Source organism: Primulina eburnea, chromosome 3, assembly GCF_022965805.1.
Source record: "Primulina eburnea isolate SZY01 chromosome 3, ASM2296580v1, whole genome shotgun sequence".
Lineage (NCBI taxonomy): Eukaryota > Viridiplantae > Streptophyta > Magnoliopsida > Lamiales > Gesneriaceae > Primulina > Primulina eburnea.
Window position 1 is genome coordinate 52263284 of NC_133103.1, and position 16593 is coordinate 52279876.

General features: G+C 36.3%; 1 protein-coding gene across 1 annotated transcript; it reads left to right on the forward strand.

Annotated features, from left to right (window-relative positions):
• Positions 1–8564: 8564 nt before the first annotated feature.
• On the forward strand, positions 8565–9604 carry LOC140828571 (early light-induced protein 1, chloroplastic-like). Its single transcript, XM_073191510.1, has 3 exons — positions 8565–8900; positions 9024–9116; positions 9205–9604. The coding sequence occupies exons 1-3, from the start codon at positions 8754–8756 to the stop codon at positions 9547–9549; spliced, it is 585 nt and encodes a 194-aa protein (XP_073047611.1). The 5' UTR covers positions 8565–8753; the 3' UTR covers positions 9550–9604.
• The last annotated feature ends 6989 nt before the right edge of the window (positions 9605–16593 follow it).

The window sequence follows — 16593 nt, forward strand, 5'->3', positions numbered from 1 at the left end:
TGGGTCATCCATGAAAAAATATTACTTTTTATGCTGATAGTATTATTTTTATTGTGAATATGGGCAGGGTTGACCCGTCTTACAGATTAAGATCCGTGAGACGATCTCACATGAGATTCACTCTTACTATTTTTTTTATAAAAAGAATTGAGAGGACGAAATTGTTTCTTTGCTTTTATGTCAATCTTTTAATATTCTTTATTTAATTAGTTGTACAATTATTTATATTTTAAAGAAATTATTATCTTTTACAAAACATTACTTATTTAAATATTAGTAGTTAAAAAGGTAAATAATTTTCTTTTTCAATCTTTCATAATTTATTTAATTTTTTGTAAAATTAATTTAAAATTTAAAATAAACTATATTGATGTCTTAAAAAAGGCTCGGGTCATACTTGGAACCGAGCGAAAAAAGAAAATTTAACCGAGCCAAATTCAAATTTGCTTCTAAGAGAAGATTACGCGTAAAATTTAGTTACGGTCCTCTCCCCTAGACATAATCCTCTATCCGGTCAAGGTTCTCTTGCCTGGACAGTCCTCTAGCCCGGATAGAGTACTCTCGCCCATCCAGGGTCCTATAGCCTTACCAGGTCCTCTTGTCAGGGCAGAGTCCTCTCCTCCGGAAAGGATTCTCTCACCTGGACAGGGTTCAATAGCTCGGCCACGGTCTCTCGTCTGTCCAGAGTCCTATAGCCTGACCAGGGTCCTCTCGTCAGTCTAGGGTCCATTCGCTTGGCCAACGTCCTCTAGTCCGGCCAGAGTTCTCTCGTTTGATCAGGGTTCTCTAGTTCGGCCAGGGTCATCTCGCCTGATCAGGGTCCTCTAGCCCGGCCAGGGTCATCTCGCCCATCCAGGGCTCATGTCACCCGACCAGGGTCAATCTCGCTCGACCAATGTCCTCACTCCCGATTAGGGTTCAAGGTCACTTAATCACCTGTATGGGTCACCATACCTATTGAAAAAAGATATGACATTGGTAGTTGTTAGAGGACATGGTATGGGCAGTCGTCAGAGGACAGGGCGTGAGCATATATCTAATAAGGAACAGTGTACATGCACTATAATCGAGGTCATCTTCTCCCCTACAAATACCGAGTTTGTAAATGGCGAGACTCTTGTGTGAGAGTTTTTTATGGGAATTTTTTATTCCATTATGGTGTTGATAGCTCTGGCTTACACCGAGTACCTCAAGGGCGAAACTCTTGTGTGAAAATAGTCTTGTAAAGGTGTGTTTTTGGTTCGATGATGTGGAAAAACTAATGCAAAAATATAGTGTTATTTTCATCGTTCGAATGTATTATTTCTTTATCAACTTCCAAATCTATAATTATTTACTCAGAAATGGTAAATTCTATATTTTAATGGGAAACTGTGGCTTTTGGTCATGTTTGTATACTTGATGTAACAAGTATGAAAACAATCTATAAATTATCATTCAAATTTAAATAGCCATGACTTTTAAAATTGCATATTAATTGAATTTTATTTCTCATTTATTCTCGTTTGTAGTTAAAACTGTCAAAATGGGTCGACCTCTTCCATGAAACAAGACAAAGTCTTGTGGGATGGAAAAATTGCAATCCAACTCAACTCACATTAAGTTGCAGGTCAGACATGTCAACCTTGTCAATTCTTTATTTTTTTTAAAATAAGCTTAAAAAAGATCAAAACAAAAAAAAATTAACAATTTAGTCTTAATATCTAATCTTAATATTCCTCGTAAACTTTCTCAAAATATTTAATGAAATTCATTATTAATAATAATTTTTTTGTATGTAGCTACCAAATGATATATTAAAAAATATTAATAAAAAAATAATCGATACACACACATATATATTTATTAAATGTGAGTAATGATAACTGTGAAAAACACTAAAAGATAATTTAAATGTAATTGTTGTATAAATCGTATAGTTTTTAATGAAATGTTTGCAAATTTATTTAATGTTATGTGATTTTCTATGTAAAGTTGGTATTCATGCATCGATCTCACAAATATGATTAGAGCTCATGTTTTTATCTAAAAAGACGGTATTTACTATTTGACAAAAACTTGTGTGAGACGGTCTCACGGATCGTATTTGTGAGACGAATCTCTTATTTGGGTCATCCATGAAAAATTATTACTTTTTATGCTGAGAGTATTATTTTTATTATGAATATGGGTAGACTTGACCCGTCTCACAGATTAAGATCCGTAAGACGATCTCAATTGAGATCCACTCTTACTATTTTTTTTATAAAAAGAATTGAGGGGACTAAATTGTTTCTTAGCTTTTATGTCAATCTTTTAGTACTCTTTATTTAATAAGTTGTATACTTATTTATATATTAAAGAAATTATTATCTTTTACAAAACATTACTTATTTAAATATTAGTAGTTAAAAATGTAAATAATTTTTCTTTTCAATCTTCATAATTTATTTAATTTTTTGTAAAATTAATTTAAAATTTAAAATAACTATATTGATGTCTTAAAAAAGGCTCGGGTCATACTTGGAACCGAGCGAAAAAAAGAAAATTTAACCGAGCCAAATTCAAATTTGCTTCTAAGAGAAGATTACGTGTAAAATTTAGTTTCGTTGTAAGGTCCAGAATTTGGTAGATGTAACTACTCGCACATATAGGATCCTATTTTTATTTAGGGTTATTATTTTAGGCAGATTCCTGCTCCTCACGAATATGTAATTCATGAAAGTTTCAATGTTCAGCTGGCTAGTCATTCACGTTCGTCAGAGGACATAGCCTGAAGGAGTATCTCGTAGTTAGGGTCCATTCGCTTGGCAAAGTCTCTTTTTACCGGCAGAGTTCTCTGTTGATCAGGATTTCTAGTTCGGAGGGTCATCTCGCCTGATCAGGGTCCTCTAGCCCGGCCAGGGTCATCTCGCCCATCCAGGGCTCATGTCACCCGACCAGGGTCAATCTCGCTCGACCAATGTCCTCACTCCCGATTAGGGTTCAAGGTCACTTAATCACCTGTATGGGTCACCATACCTATTGAAAAAAGATATGACATTGGTAGTTGTTAGAGGACATGGTATGGGCAGTCGTCAGAGGACAGGGCGTGAGCATATATCTAATAAGGAACAGTGTACATGCACTATAATCGAGGTCATCTTCTCCCCTACAAATACCGAGTTTGTAAATGGCGAGACTCTTGTGTGAGAGTTTTTTATGGGAATTTTTTATTCCATTATGGTGTTGATAGCTCTGGCTTACACCGAGTACCTCAAGGGCGAAACTCTTGTGTGAAAATAGTCTTGTAAAGGTGTGTTTTTGGTTCGATGATGTGGAAAAACTAATGCAAAAATATAGTGTTATTTTCATCGTTCGAATGTATTATTTCTTTATCAACTTCCAAATCTATAATTATTTACTCAGAAATGGTAAATTCTATATTTTAATGGGAAACTGTGGCTTTTGGTCATGTTTGTATACTTGATGTAACAAGTATGAAAACAATCTATAAATAATCATTCAAATTTAAATAGCCATGACTTTTAAAATTGCATATTAATTGAATTTTATTTCTCATTTATTCTCGTTTGTAGTTAAAACTGTCAAAATGGGTCGACCTCTTCCATGAAACAAGACAAAGTCTTGTGGGATGGAAAAATTGCAATCCAACTCAACTCACATTAAGTTGCAGGTCAGACATGTCAACCTTGTCAATTCTTTTTTTTTTTTAAAATAAGCTTAAAAAAGATCAAAACAAAAAAAAATTAACAATTTAGTCTTAATATCTAATCTTAATATTCCTCGTAAACTTTCTCAAAATATTTAATGAAATTCATTATTAATAATAATTTTTTTGTATGTAGCTACCAAATGATATATTAAAAAATATTAATAAAAAAATAATCGATACACACACATATATATTTATTAAATGTGAGTAATGATAACTGTGAAAAACACTAAAAGATAATTTAAATGTAATTGTTGTATAAATCGTATAGTTTTTAATGAAATGTTTGCAAATTTATTTAATGTTATGTGATTTTCTATGTAAAGTTGGTATTCATGCATCGATCTCACAAATATGATTAGAGCTCATGTTTTTATCTAAAAAGACGGTATTTACTATTTGACAAAAACTTGTGTGAGACGGTCTCACGGATCGTATTTGTGAGACGAATCTCTTATTTGGGTCATCCATGAAAAATTATTACTTTTTATGCTGAGAGTATTATTTTTATTATGAATATGGGTAGACTTGACCCGTCTCACAGATTAAGATCCGTAAGACGATCTCAATTGAGATCCACTCTTACTATTTTTTTATAAAAAGAATTGAGGGGACTAAATTGTTTATTAGCTTTTATGTCAATCTTTTTTTACCACGTATATAGTTTACTTGGGTAATTACTTATGAAACGTTTTAGGAACTTACTCTTCGAGCCAAAACTATATGGTTTTCCGCATTCTGTTTTATTTTTGGAAGGATACGACGATTTACATATTTTCGGATGTAGGATTTACTCACTCTTTACCCGAATTTATTGTAATTAATATGATAACTTTTAATGTACTCAAAAAAAAAAAATATTTCCCACTTTTTAAGCGAGTAGACGTACAAGGGTCCTCTCCCCTAGACAGAATCCTCTATCCGGTCAAGGTTCTCTTGCCTGGACAATCCTCTAGCCCGGATAGAGTACTCTCGCCCATCCAGGTCCTATAGCCTTACCAGGTCCTCTTGTCAGGGCAGAGTCCTCTCGTCCGGAAAGGATTCTCTCACCTGGATAGGGTTCAATAGCTCGGCCACGGTCTCTCGTCTGTCCAGAGTCCTATAGCCTGACCAGGGTCCTCTCGTCAGTCTAGGGTCCATTCGCTTGGCCAACGCCCTCTAGTCCGGCCAGAGTTCTCTCGTTTGATCAGGGTTCTCTAGTTCGGCCAGGGTCATCTCGCCTGATCAGGGTCCTCTAGCCCGGCCAGGGTCATCTCGCCCATCCAGGGCTCATGTCACCCGACCAGGGTCAATCTCGCTCGACCAATGTCCTCACTCCCGATTAGGGTTCAAGGTCACTTAATCACCTGTATGGGTCACCATGCCTATTGAAAAAAGATATGACATTGGTAGTTGTTAGAGGACATGGTATGGGCAGTCGTCAGAGGACAGGGCGTGAGCATATATCTAATAAGGAACAGTGTACATGCACTATAATCGAGGTCATCTTCTCCCCAACAAATACAAAGTTTGTAAATGGCGAGACTCTTGTGTGAGAGTTTTTTATGGGAATTTTTTATTCCATTATGGTGTTGATAGCTCTGGCTTACACCGAGTACCTCAAGGGCGAAACTCTTGTGTGAAAATAGTCTTGTAAAGGTGTGTTTTTTGTTCGATGATGTGGAAAAACTAATGCAAAAAAATATAGTGATATTTTCATCGTTCGAATGTATTATTTCTTTATCAACTACCAAATCTATAATTATTTACTCAGAAATGGTAAACTCTATATTTTAATGTGAAACTGTGACTTTTGGTCATGTTTGTATACTTGATGTAACAAGTATGAAAACAATCTATAAATTATCATTCAAATTTAAATAGCCATGACTTTTAAAATTGCATATTAATTGAATTTTATTTCTTATTTATTCTCGTTTGTAGTTAAAACTGTCAAAATGGGTCGACCTCTTCCATTAAACAAGACAAAGTCTTGTGGGATGGAAAAATTGCAATCCAACTCAACTCACATTAAGTTGCAGGTCAGACATATCAACCTTGTCAATTCTTTTTTTTTTTTTAAAATAAGCTTAAAAAAGATCAAAACAAAAAAAAAAATTAACAATTTAGTCTTAATATCTAATCTTAATATTCCTCGTAAACTTTCTCAAAATATTTAATGAAATTCATTATTAATAATAATTTTTTTGTATGTAGCTACCAAATGATATATTAAAAAATATTAATAAAAATATAATCGATACACACACATATATATTTATTAAATGTGAGTAATGATAACTGTGAAAAACACTAAAAGATAATTTAAATGTAATTGTTGTATAAATCGTATAGTTTTTAATGAAATGTTTGCAAATTTATTTAATGTTATGTGATTTTCTATGTAAAGTTGGTATTCATGCATCGATCTCACAAATATGATTAGAGCTCATGTTTTTATCTAAAAAGACGGTATTTACTATTTGACAAAAACTTGTGTGAGACGGTCTCACGGATCGTATTTGTGAGACGAATCTCTTATTTGGGTCATCCATGAAAAATTATTACTTTTTATGCTGAGAGTATTATTTTTATTATGAATATGGGTAGACTTGACCCGTCTCACAGATTAAGATCCGTAAGACGATCTCAATTGAGATCCACTCTTACTATTTTTTTTATAAAAAGAATTGAGGGGACTAAATTGTTTCTTAGCTTTTATGTCAATCTTTTAGTACTCTTTATTTAATAAGTTGTATACTTATTTATATATTAAAGAAATTATTATCTTTTACAAAACATTACTTATTTAAATATTAGTAGTTAAAAATGTAAATAATTTTTCTTTTCAATCTTTCATAATTTATTTAATTTTTTTGTAAAATTAATTTAAAATTTAAAATAAACTATATTGATGTCTTAAAAAAGGCTCGGGTCATTCTTGGAACCGAGCGAAATTTTTTTTTTAACCGAGCCAAATTTTAAATTGCTTCTAAGAGTAGAGTATGCGTAAAATTTAGTTAGGGTCCTCTCGCCTAGATAGAATCCTCTATCCGATCAAGGTTCTCTCGCCTGGATAGTCCTCTAGCCCGGATAGAGTCCTCTCGCCCATCCAAGGTCCTATAGCCTTACCAGGACCTCTTGTCAGGGCAGAGTCCTCTCGCCCGAAAAGGATTCTCTCACCTGGACAGGGTTCTATAGCTCGGCCACGGTCTCACGTCTGTCCAGGGTCCTATAGCCTGACCAGGGTCCCCTCGTCGGTCTAGGGTCCATTCGCTTTGCCAACGTCCTCTAGTCCGGCCAGAGTTCTCTCGTTACGATCAGGGTCCTCTAGTTCAGCCAGGGTCATCTCGCCCGATCAGGGTTCTCTAGCCCGGCCAGGGTCATCTCGCCCATCCAGGGCTCATGTCACCCGACCAGGGTCAATCTCGCTCGACCAATGTCCTCACTCCCGACCAGGGTTCAAGGTCACTTAATCACATGTATGGGTCTCCATGCCTATTGAAAAAAGATATGACATTGGCAGTTGTTAGAGGACATGGTATGGGTAGTCGTCAGAGGACAGGGTGTGAGCATATATCTAATAAGGAACAATGTACATGCACTATAATCGAGGTCATCTTCTCCCCTACAAATACCGAGTTTGTAAATGGCGAGACTCTTGTGGGAGAGTTTTTTATGGGCATGTTTTTTTCTATTATGGTGTTGATCAAGTGTTCTGATGTGTAAAGAATTATATAAATTTAAATAATATAGTGATATTTTACGGTGAAATTGTTTAATTAAATATTTTTTGTTCTGAAACTCTAATGGTTTTCTTTTATTATTATTATTATTATTATTATTATGGTTAGTTCTAAATCTACAAAAATATTTTTTTTCCCTAACACACTTTCAGTTCTTTGACATTATTATATATTATTTGTATTCTAATACAAATTTAATAAGTATTGAAAGATAATAAAATTGAGGATGAAATTTTTCTTAAAATTATACATATATAAATACATAAATAAATACAAGTATGTTGGAAGGATTGTACCAAAATTTAAACTTTAATTGAAGTAGAGCTTATAATTATTCTTTTATGTTGGGAAAGAGTAGGTATCTTGTAAGACGGTCTCATGAATCTTTATCTGTGAGATGTGTCAAACCTACCGATATTCACAACAAAAAATAATAATCTTAGCATCAAAAGTAATAATTTTTCATTGATGATTCAAATAAGAGATCCGTCTCACAAAATACGACCCGTGAGACCGTCTCACACAAGTTTTTACTGTTGGCAAAACTTATATTTTATGTACTAGCATTTCTATCAAGTGTGTAGTCTAAAAGTTAAGTAATCAAAGCTCGTGCAGCATTTTCGTCTAATTTTTGATATAACGTCGAATATTTCAGCATATTTTGGCACCACACCAACAGACCGCACCAGCAGGTTCTTGTGTTAAATCAGCATTTTTTGACCTCATATGAGCATTTTTCGGTGATACATTAACACTCTAACAAAGTAATATATACTAAAAGCAAAAAAAAGAAATCAGAGTTAACAAACCAAAACCAATTTTTGAATACTTAGCGAACCAAAACCCAAAATAAGACAAGTTTAGTTCAAGATTAAAAAAATTATTTTCCGTTAATTTGTTAGTTGGAAACGAACAAGAATCAATACAAGTACTCTATCAAAAGCTTTTATGTTTTTGGATGCATATTTTGCTCCTAGAATCATTGAGTAATACTAGAGATTCGTGTGATACACACACACATACCTCGACCGACCATTTGATAATATCCTCACATTAATTTATTAATTAAATGTCCTAGCTAGAAAGAAAGCTGTCCGGTGCCTATGAATCCATCTTTCATACGATGTTGTACAGATTATAAGCCATTTACGTGGAAAAAGAAAGACCCACTATTTCTGTCCACAAAACCTCTATAAATAAACCCCACACTTCATGCACTCCATCATATTCAACCTAATTGCGACTTTTGTTCTTTTATCTCGAATACTGATCATCAACAGCTAAGCTAATTTACTTGTTCTTCATTCTCAGACAAGCTTTTGTTCACGCACAATATGGCAGCTGCAGCAACAGGGATGCAAATGATCTGTGGAGCTGGTTTCAATTCAAGAATTGCTTGTCTGAACCAGTTTGCTCCTTTAAGATCAAGCGTGCCACTTTTTAAGAGGGATATGAAGTTCAGAGTTCGAAGCACGGCTGAGGTATGTGTTTATATATATATATATATATATATATATATATATATATATATATATAGTATATGTGAAGTTTATATATAGTTTGCTACTTAAATATTAACAGTACGTAAAATACTGATTTAACAGGATGGTGGTGATGTTGTTGATGAGAAAGAAAAAGCAGCAATTCCAATTCCACCACAATTGTTCTCGACCCCTCCTCCCCGGCCGCAACCTGAGGTAGTTCAGATCTTTTTTGTTTTAATCTTGTAATAATTGATTTAGTACATTTATATAATCACATGTCGTGGTCTCAATTTCCATTCAGGAGAGCACAAATATTACAGATATCATGGCCTTCGATGGGCCTGGCCCGGAGAGGATCAACGGCCGTCTAGCCATGATCGGATTCGTGGCAGCCATTGCGGTTGAATTCACCAGAGGACAAGGTATCTTTTCGCAGATACAAAACGGAGGGATCCTTTGGTTTGTCGGGACAACTGTTGTGCTATCTGTGGCATCACTTGTTCCGTTATTTAAAGGCGTGAGCGCCGATTCGAGGTCCAAGGGATTGATGACATCCGATGCTGAGCTTTGGAATGGAAGGCTTGCAATGGTAGGATTGATAGCTCTGGCCTACACCGAGTACCTCAAGGGAGGAACTCTTGTGTGAAAATAGTTTTTTTTAATGGTCTTTTGGGTTCGATGATGTGTAAAAACTAATGTAAAAATATAGTGATATTTCATCGTTTGAATGTATTACTTTTCTTTATCAACTTCTAAATCTATAATTATTTACTCTGAAATGCAGGTAAACTCTATATTTTAATTGGGAAATTGTAACTTTTGGTCATGTTTGTACACTTGATGTAACAAGTATGAAAACAATCTATAAATTATCATTCAAATGTAAATGGCCCTCACTTTTAAAATTGCATATTAATCGAATTTTATTTCTCATTTATTCTCGTTTGTAGTTAAAAATGTCAAAACGGGTCGACCTTCCATTAAACAAGACAAAGTCTTGTGGGATGGAAAAATCGCAATCCAACTCAACTCAAATTGAGTTGCAGGTCAAACATGTCAACATTGTCAATTCATTTTAAAAAAAAAAAAAACTTAAAAAATATCATAACAAAAAAAAAGAGTTAACAGTTTAGTACTCTTAATATCTAATCTCAATATTCCTTGTAAACTATCTCAAATATTTAATGAAATTCTTTTGTATATAGCTACCAATGATATATTAAAAAACATTAGTAAAAAATAATCTAAATTTGAGTGATGATAACGGTGAAAAACTCTAAAAGATAATTTAAATATAATTTTTGTATAATTTTGAAATTGTATAGTTTTTAATAAAATGTTTGCAAATTTAATTAATGTTATGTGATTTTCTGTGTACAGTTGGTTTTGATGCATCGATCTCACAAATATAATTAGAGCTCATGTTTTTACCTAAAATTGAAGGTATTTACTATTTTTTTTATAAAAAGAATTGAGGGGACGAAATTTTTCTTAGCTTTTATGACTCTTTATTTAATTAGTTGTATACTTATTTATATATTAAAGAAATTTTTCTTAGCTTTTATGACTCTTTATTTAATTAGTTGTATACTTATTTATATATTAAAAAAATTATTATCTTTTACAAAAACATAACTTATCTAAATATTAGTGGTTAAAAAGGTAAATAATTTTCCATTTCAATCTTTCATAATTTATTTAAATTTTGTGTCAAATTAATTTAAAATTTAAAATAAACTATATTGATGTCCTGGAAAAGGCTAGGGTTATTCTTGGACTCGAGCGAACATAGAAAAATTAAAAAAGCCAAATTTTAATTTGCTTCTAAGAGTAGAATATGGGTACAATTTAGTTAGGGCCCTTTTGCTGGGACAGAATCCTCTATCTTGATCAGAGTTCTCTCGCTTGGAGATGATCCTCTAGCCCGGCTAGAGTCCTCTCGCCCATCCAGGCTCCTATTGTGATACCCTTGTCCCACATCTTAAAAATGAAATATTTAAAATGAGTTTATGATGGCTTACAATGGACTTTTATAGCAACTTGAGTTAATCATTTTCGTAAAGCGAAGACGAATACGAAGTAGTTGCTATAGCGGCTCATTGTGCAGTCACGCAGGCGCGAACCCAGGCTCGGGGCGTGACAGAATGATATCAGAGCCGATAACTGGCATGGAACATCGGGAAATAAGTGCTATGCAGGGCAAAGTGCTACGTGCATGGGAGCCACCTCTTGAACCTGCGGGGCAAAGTGCTACATGACGGGAGCCACCTCTTGAACCTGTAGGAGCCACCTCTAAATTCTCGGCTCTGGTGGATCGAGGGGTCAGGCCGCAACGAGGTCGTCGCATTCTGAAAGAGGGGTGATTGTGATACCCTTGTCCCACATCTTAAAAATGAAAGATTTAAAATGAGTTTATGATGGCTTACAATGGACTTCTATAGCAATTTGGGTTAATCATTTTCGTAAAACGATGACGAATACGAAGTAGTTGCTATAGGGGCCCATTGTGCAGTCACGCAGGCGCGGGCTCGGGGCGTGACACCTATAGACCTACCAAGTCCTCTCGTCATGTCATGATCCTCTCTTCCGGACATGATTCTCTCGCCTGGATAGGGTCCTATAGCCTGGCCAGGGTCTCTCGTCTGTCCAGGGTCCTATAGCCTGACCAGGGTCCTCTCGTCAGTCTAGGGTCCATTCGCTTGGCCGATGACCTCTAGTCCGGCCAGGGTTCTCTCGTTTGATCAGGGTCCTCTAGCTCGGCCAGGGTCATCTCGCCCGGTCAGGGTTCTCTAGCCCGGTCAGGTTCATCTCTCCCATCCAGGGCTCATGTCACACGACCAATGTCAATATCGCTCGACCAATGTCCTCACTGTTAGGATCGGGAAAGAGTTTAGAGGTGGGTGAATGAACTCTTTCAAATTTTATTGTTTTTGAATTTTTGCTATCAACCGTTTTTAGGCGGTTGGAAAATATTTTCTCAAACGGTTGAAAACTTGAACTACTGGTTGTGCGGAAAACAGTTCAGAGTTTTCAATGACCAATAAAATTAGTGACACCCTTAACAACAATAAGTGACTGAGAAATATTTAAGCATGCAAGAAATAGATGACAACGGATTTTATGAATGTTCGGAAATTGAATACTCCTACATCATCCCTTCTTCCTTTGTTAGATGGATTCCACTCAAAGACTTTGACTTTACAAAATGTTTGTAACAGCCCAATCCAACCAGGACTTATCACACTGCCTGTATTGGAACTCTTAGTGATCACTTTACACTTCTGGATATTAAGAACCATTAGTTCTCCAGACACCACAAATTTTAATCATATAACCACCAGGTTACTGATATGAAACAGTAGTTTGTTTGAGTAGCACGAAAAGATCCTTGGATGATCAAGTATGTTTCTGTTGAACTGCATGCAGAGAGAGCGAAGATGAATATTGACTATGATTGCGCTCTAAGATTTCTTTTGAAGGCAAGCTCAATAATCTTTGTATGGCTTCTATAGTTTAGCTTGCATCCCTCTCTGTTGATATAGCCAAATGACTTAACGGTCGGAAAAGAAAGTTAACGTAAACCTGAGCTTCTGAATCAGATGAGTCGCTTTCATCTTTATGAGCAATAAATGTTCGCATTTAATCTTCCTTTTTGCCATCATAAATCTGAAGCTCTTTCCTTGAGTATTTCCTCTTAAGGCAACTGTTCTTTTAGCATCAGAATTCGAAGTCTATCTCTGAGCTTCCTTTCTGGGATAGAGTTAAATGCATATCATTCTTGGAATTGATGTGCAATCGTTTACTTCAAGAAGTTTTGAATGCATTTAACCGGTCAGATAATGTCTTTTAGCAATAAGTGATTCTCTTAAATGAATCGGTTCACTTTTGCCGTAATCTAAAGAATCAGCGGTTGAGAAACCTGTAGGTTTTTGCCGGTTGAGCTTATAAGGATTCCAGCCGCGGTTGATTTTGATTTGTCATACACCAAAATTCGTGAAACGCTGGTTTCATTTCTTAACAATTTCCGCATTTTTGGTGTTGACAAAACTGGGCCGTAAGTTTGTTTATCAGAGTGAAGAACCAAGGAACCAAAAATTGTATTAGTAAGAACCAAAGAACTAGAAATTGTATTAATAAGAACCAAGGAGCCATAAATTGTATTATATTACTATTTCTTAAGTCCTGAACTCTATTCTCCTGGCTTTAGCCTTGTCTTCATTTTTCTTCAGGACTGCTAATTCTTCTTGAATTTTCTTTTCCTGCTCTCTTTCCCCCTTTTTGACATCACCATGAACAAGAAATTCCATAATTTCTGTAAGTTGAGCACCTTGGGCGTCCATTCGTTGTTCAATACGAGTGATTTGTGCCGAAATACCAAGGCACATATTGATATGAACCGTATGATGATGATCCTGTCGGTGGGAAGTTCTTGTGGTCATGGCATCAAAGTCTGTAGACATGGTACTTTTGATAGAGTGGAAGTCCTCTTTCAGATCAAACTGTTTGTGATGTAGAGCAAGGATAGACTGATCTATATTTGCAAGGCGGTTCAGAAGTTCTTGTTTGAAGTTTTCTTCGACAAATTCTTCCTTCTCAGATGCTGCTTGTTCAGCAAGTAGGTTGGCCTTGAAGGCAATTAATTTAGAGGAAGTTGCTTTGTCAGCAGATGGAGTAGATTCAGTCTCATGAGGTTCCGTCGTAATAGTCTCAATAAATTGATCAATGTCCTCATTTGAGACAAAAGAGTTTGAACCGATGACCTTTGGTTCCTCTGGTTTTGCGATTTGATTATTGGGTGAGGAAAGCATTGATGAGATGGGTATCACAGCTTCCTGCACTTCCTTTGGAGAAGATGTGAGCTGCTCTTGTAATACGTTCGGGGTATCATCCGTAATAGGATCTTGTGAAAAGATCAATGGCTCTTGAAATGGTTTAGCCGCATCAAAATCAGAAAGAAACTGCTCTGCCTCAACAACTGAAAGAGTTGGAGCTTTGTTTGAATCATCAGGAGGCTGTGAAGCAGATGCGCCATTGTCAGAAAGCGGTGGAAAACAACTAGGAGAGCCTAAACATCCCGACAGCATTGGTGTTCGGCACTTGGAGGGTCCTCCATCATGAGTTTTTCAAAGGGTGGGTGAGCTGTTGCTTCATGAGTTGGTTGATTGGTTTCAAGAAGAACTTCAGCTGAGAAGGCTTTAGCATTCGCATCGGATGAATGGTCTTGACCAGCGAAGGAGGCTTGTAGTTGTTCCGATCGTGGAGTATCCTGAATAAAATCTAGCTTCTTCTGAGCTGTTGTGGTGGGTTCTGGTGAAGAGGGTTTAGAGCTAGTGCTAGGAATAGACGAAGAGGACTTCTGAGTGGCAATGGGTTGAACTAGTTCTGAGCTGATATCGTCATTAATATCCATCATAGAGTCAAATTTACTCTTTTCAGCAATAGCTAGAAGATTGAGCTCCTGTCGCATGTGAGCGACTGACATAGCCATGGACAAAACGTCCATTTCAAGTTGAGATATGACTGCATAATCATCCTTGGCTGTAGGACATGTAGAATCAAAATTTTTCCTTTTCAATTGTATCATGATTCGAAGAGTACTTTCTTTCATTTGAATCTCCAGAAAGTCGCGTCTTTGAAGAGCGGTTTGAATGTCTGTCGTTTCGGCCCATTTCAAAATGGATCGTTCAAGCTTGGCAGCTGCCTGTATCTTCCCGGTCTGGAGGAGCGAATCAAAAGTGACAGCAGTGCGATATTGAACCCATTTATCAAACATCTTTATTTTTGTCTGAACATCCTCATTGACACGCTGACTTGTGAGGATGATGGCCGTATGAACTGCATTGTTTTGTGGTGGATTATCAATCATCACTTGTTTGCCCTTATCGGAGGAGAGAATAATATGAACTCCTGAATAGGAGGATTGGATATCTGTTTCTGTAATTTGAATTCCTTTCAACTTGGTGACAGATACTGCAGGGATAGGGGCAGGAATGAGCGGTGCAGAAATATGCTTGACCAGCTTGATCTTTGTTGGTTGTGCGGTTCTTCTTTTCTTGAAAACCTGAGCAACTGGAACATCATCTTTGGACTCATCATCAGAGCTTGTTTGTAAAACCAGTTTTCTTTTGGCTTCTTTGGGAGTAGAGACACTCTGTTTCTTTTGTTTCACAAACTCAACACCAGTTTCTGTTTTGACAGGGACGTATTCTTCATTTGTCGGTTTGTTTTTCTGAATGAATTTGTCAACCGATACCCAAGAAAACAGTTTGGTTTTTCCAACCTCAATCATGTCAACCGGTTGGACTCCTGCTTTGATCAACATGTGGCATATTTGAACCGCGAAGCCGTGAGATTGATTGTCTTTCTTAATCATGGCTACTAGTATTTTGAAAAGAATATCAGACCAGTTGATCCCTAAATTGGAGGAGATGGTGGCCATAACAGGGAATCTCTCCATAGTAATTTTATCATATGCACCAGCTTTGGCAAGAATTCCTTTTGCCACAATATCAGCCAACAATCGAAATTCGATCTTTAAATCTCGCTTCTGGCATGTTGGGTAAGAGATAGGAGAATCAGTGAGTGAGAAGTTTCTTTGCCAAATATCAGTATTACCATCTGGCAGTGTAGAGAAGTCAGTGATGCCAGCCGTTGGTAAGCTAAACAATTCAGCAAACACTCTCTCGGTGAAGATGAAGTTTTTGTTTTGAACAGAACAAAGAATTTCTTCGTTCTTCATGTGAGCAGAATCAAAGAATTTTTTCAGTAATGTATCGGAGTAGTTGTAGCTGCAGCCCAGAAATGTTCGAAGCCCAGATTCTTCGAGTGAGCGGAACATAGCCTTCATAGACTTGTTGGGCATCGTAAAGATGGATGGGAAGTTGATGGCTACTGTATTCTGTGCAATGGAGGCAGTCATTTGTTTTGAATTTGCAAAGAATTTTTTTTGCTTGTTCCTGCAGAGTGAGCTTAGATGAGATAACACAGTGAGAACGATGATGTGGATGAAGGTATGTATGTCCGGTTCAAGAATGCACTAGTTAGTCCATGTGGAGGACTATTAGTGGAGGATTTTTCTAAAATATTTCAAAATTTGGACGGCGGTAAAATGAGTATTTTCAAATTTGAAGGAGAAAAACGTCACTTCACACAGAAGCAGTCGAAGAGTTTGAGTGCTTTTTACGAAAATGACGTGGATGTATTATGTCCACAGAATTTGAACCGGATCATTGATGTGATTAGGTAGGGACCGGTTAAAGAAGATAATAATTATTCTTAACCATTGTTCTCCCTAAATACGTGCATGAATGACAATGAACCGTCAGTTGCTTATTATAGAATGCTTCACATTTCCCACCGCAGTCATGATGACATAGACTTTTGGCGCTTGATTTTTATCTATAAATACAAGCAACGATGTTAGCAATAAAATCAAATAAGAGAGATGCAGAGAGATAACAGCCCGGACTTAGCCGAAGAATTCATGAATGCTGTGGTGGCTTCTCGTAAAAGAGCTATTGAGGATCGAGTGATGAAGAAAACGCTAGCCATGTGGACAAAAGTCCAAAGACTCCAGTCCATCCTTGAGGGCGGACTCGCTGCTTCCTCCAGAGAAATGGCGGCACTGGGAAGATATCGGTGATGTCTTCGCGTGGCTGATAATGTTGGTGTCTTTTCTGACGATGGTATT

What these genes read in the sequence shown, in the direction of transcription:
- LOC140828571 (XM_073191510.1), top strand. Translation starts at nt 8,754, where the DNA reads ATGGCAGCTGCAGCAACAGGGATGCAAATGATCTGTGGAGCTGGTTTC. An exon ending in GAGTTCGAAGCACGGCTGAG is followed by an intron (nt 8,901 to 9,023) that starts GTATGTGTTTAT and finishes CTGATTTAACAG; the next exon opens with GATGGTGGTGATGTTGTTGA. An exon ending in CTCCCCGGCCGCAACCTGAG is followed by an intron (nt 9,117 to 9,204) that starts GTAGTTCAGATC and finishes ATTTCCATTCAG; the next exon opens with GAGAGCACAAATATTACAGA.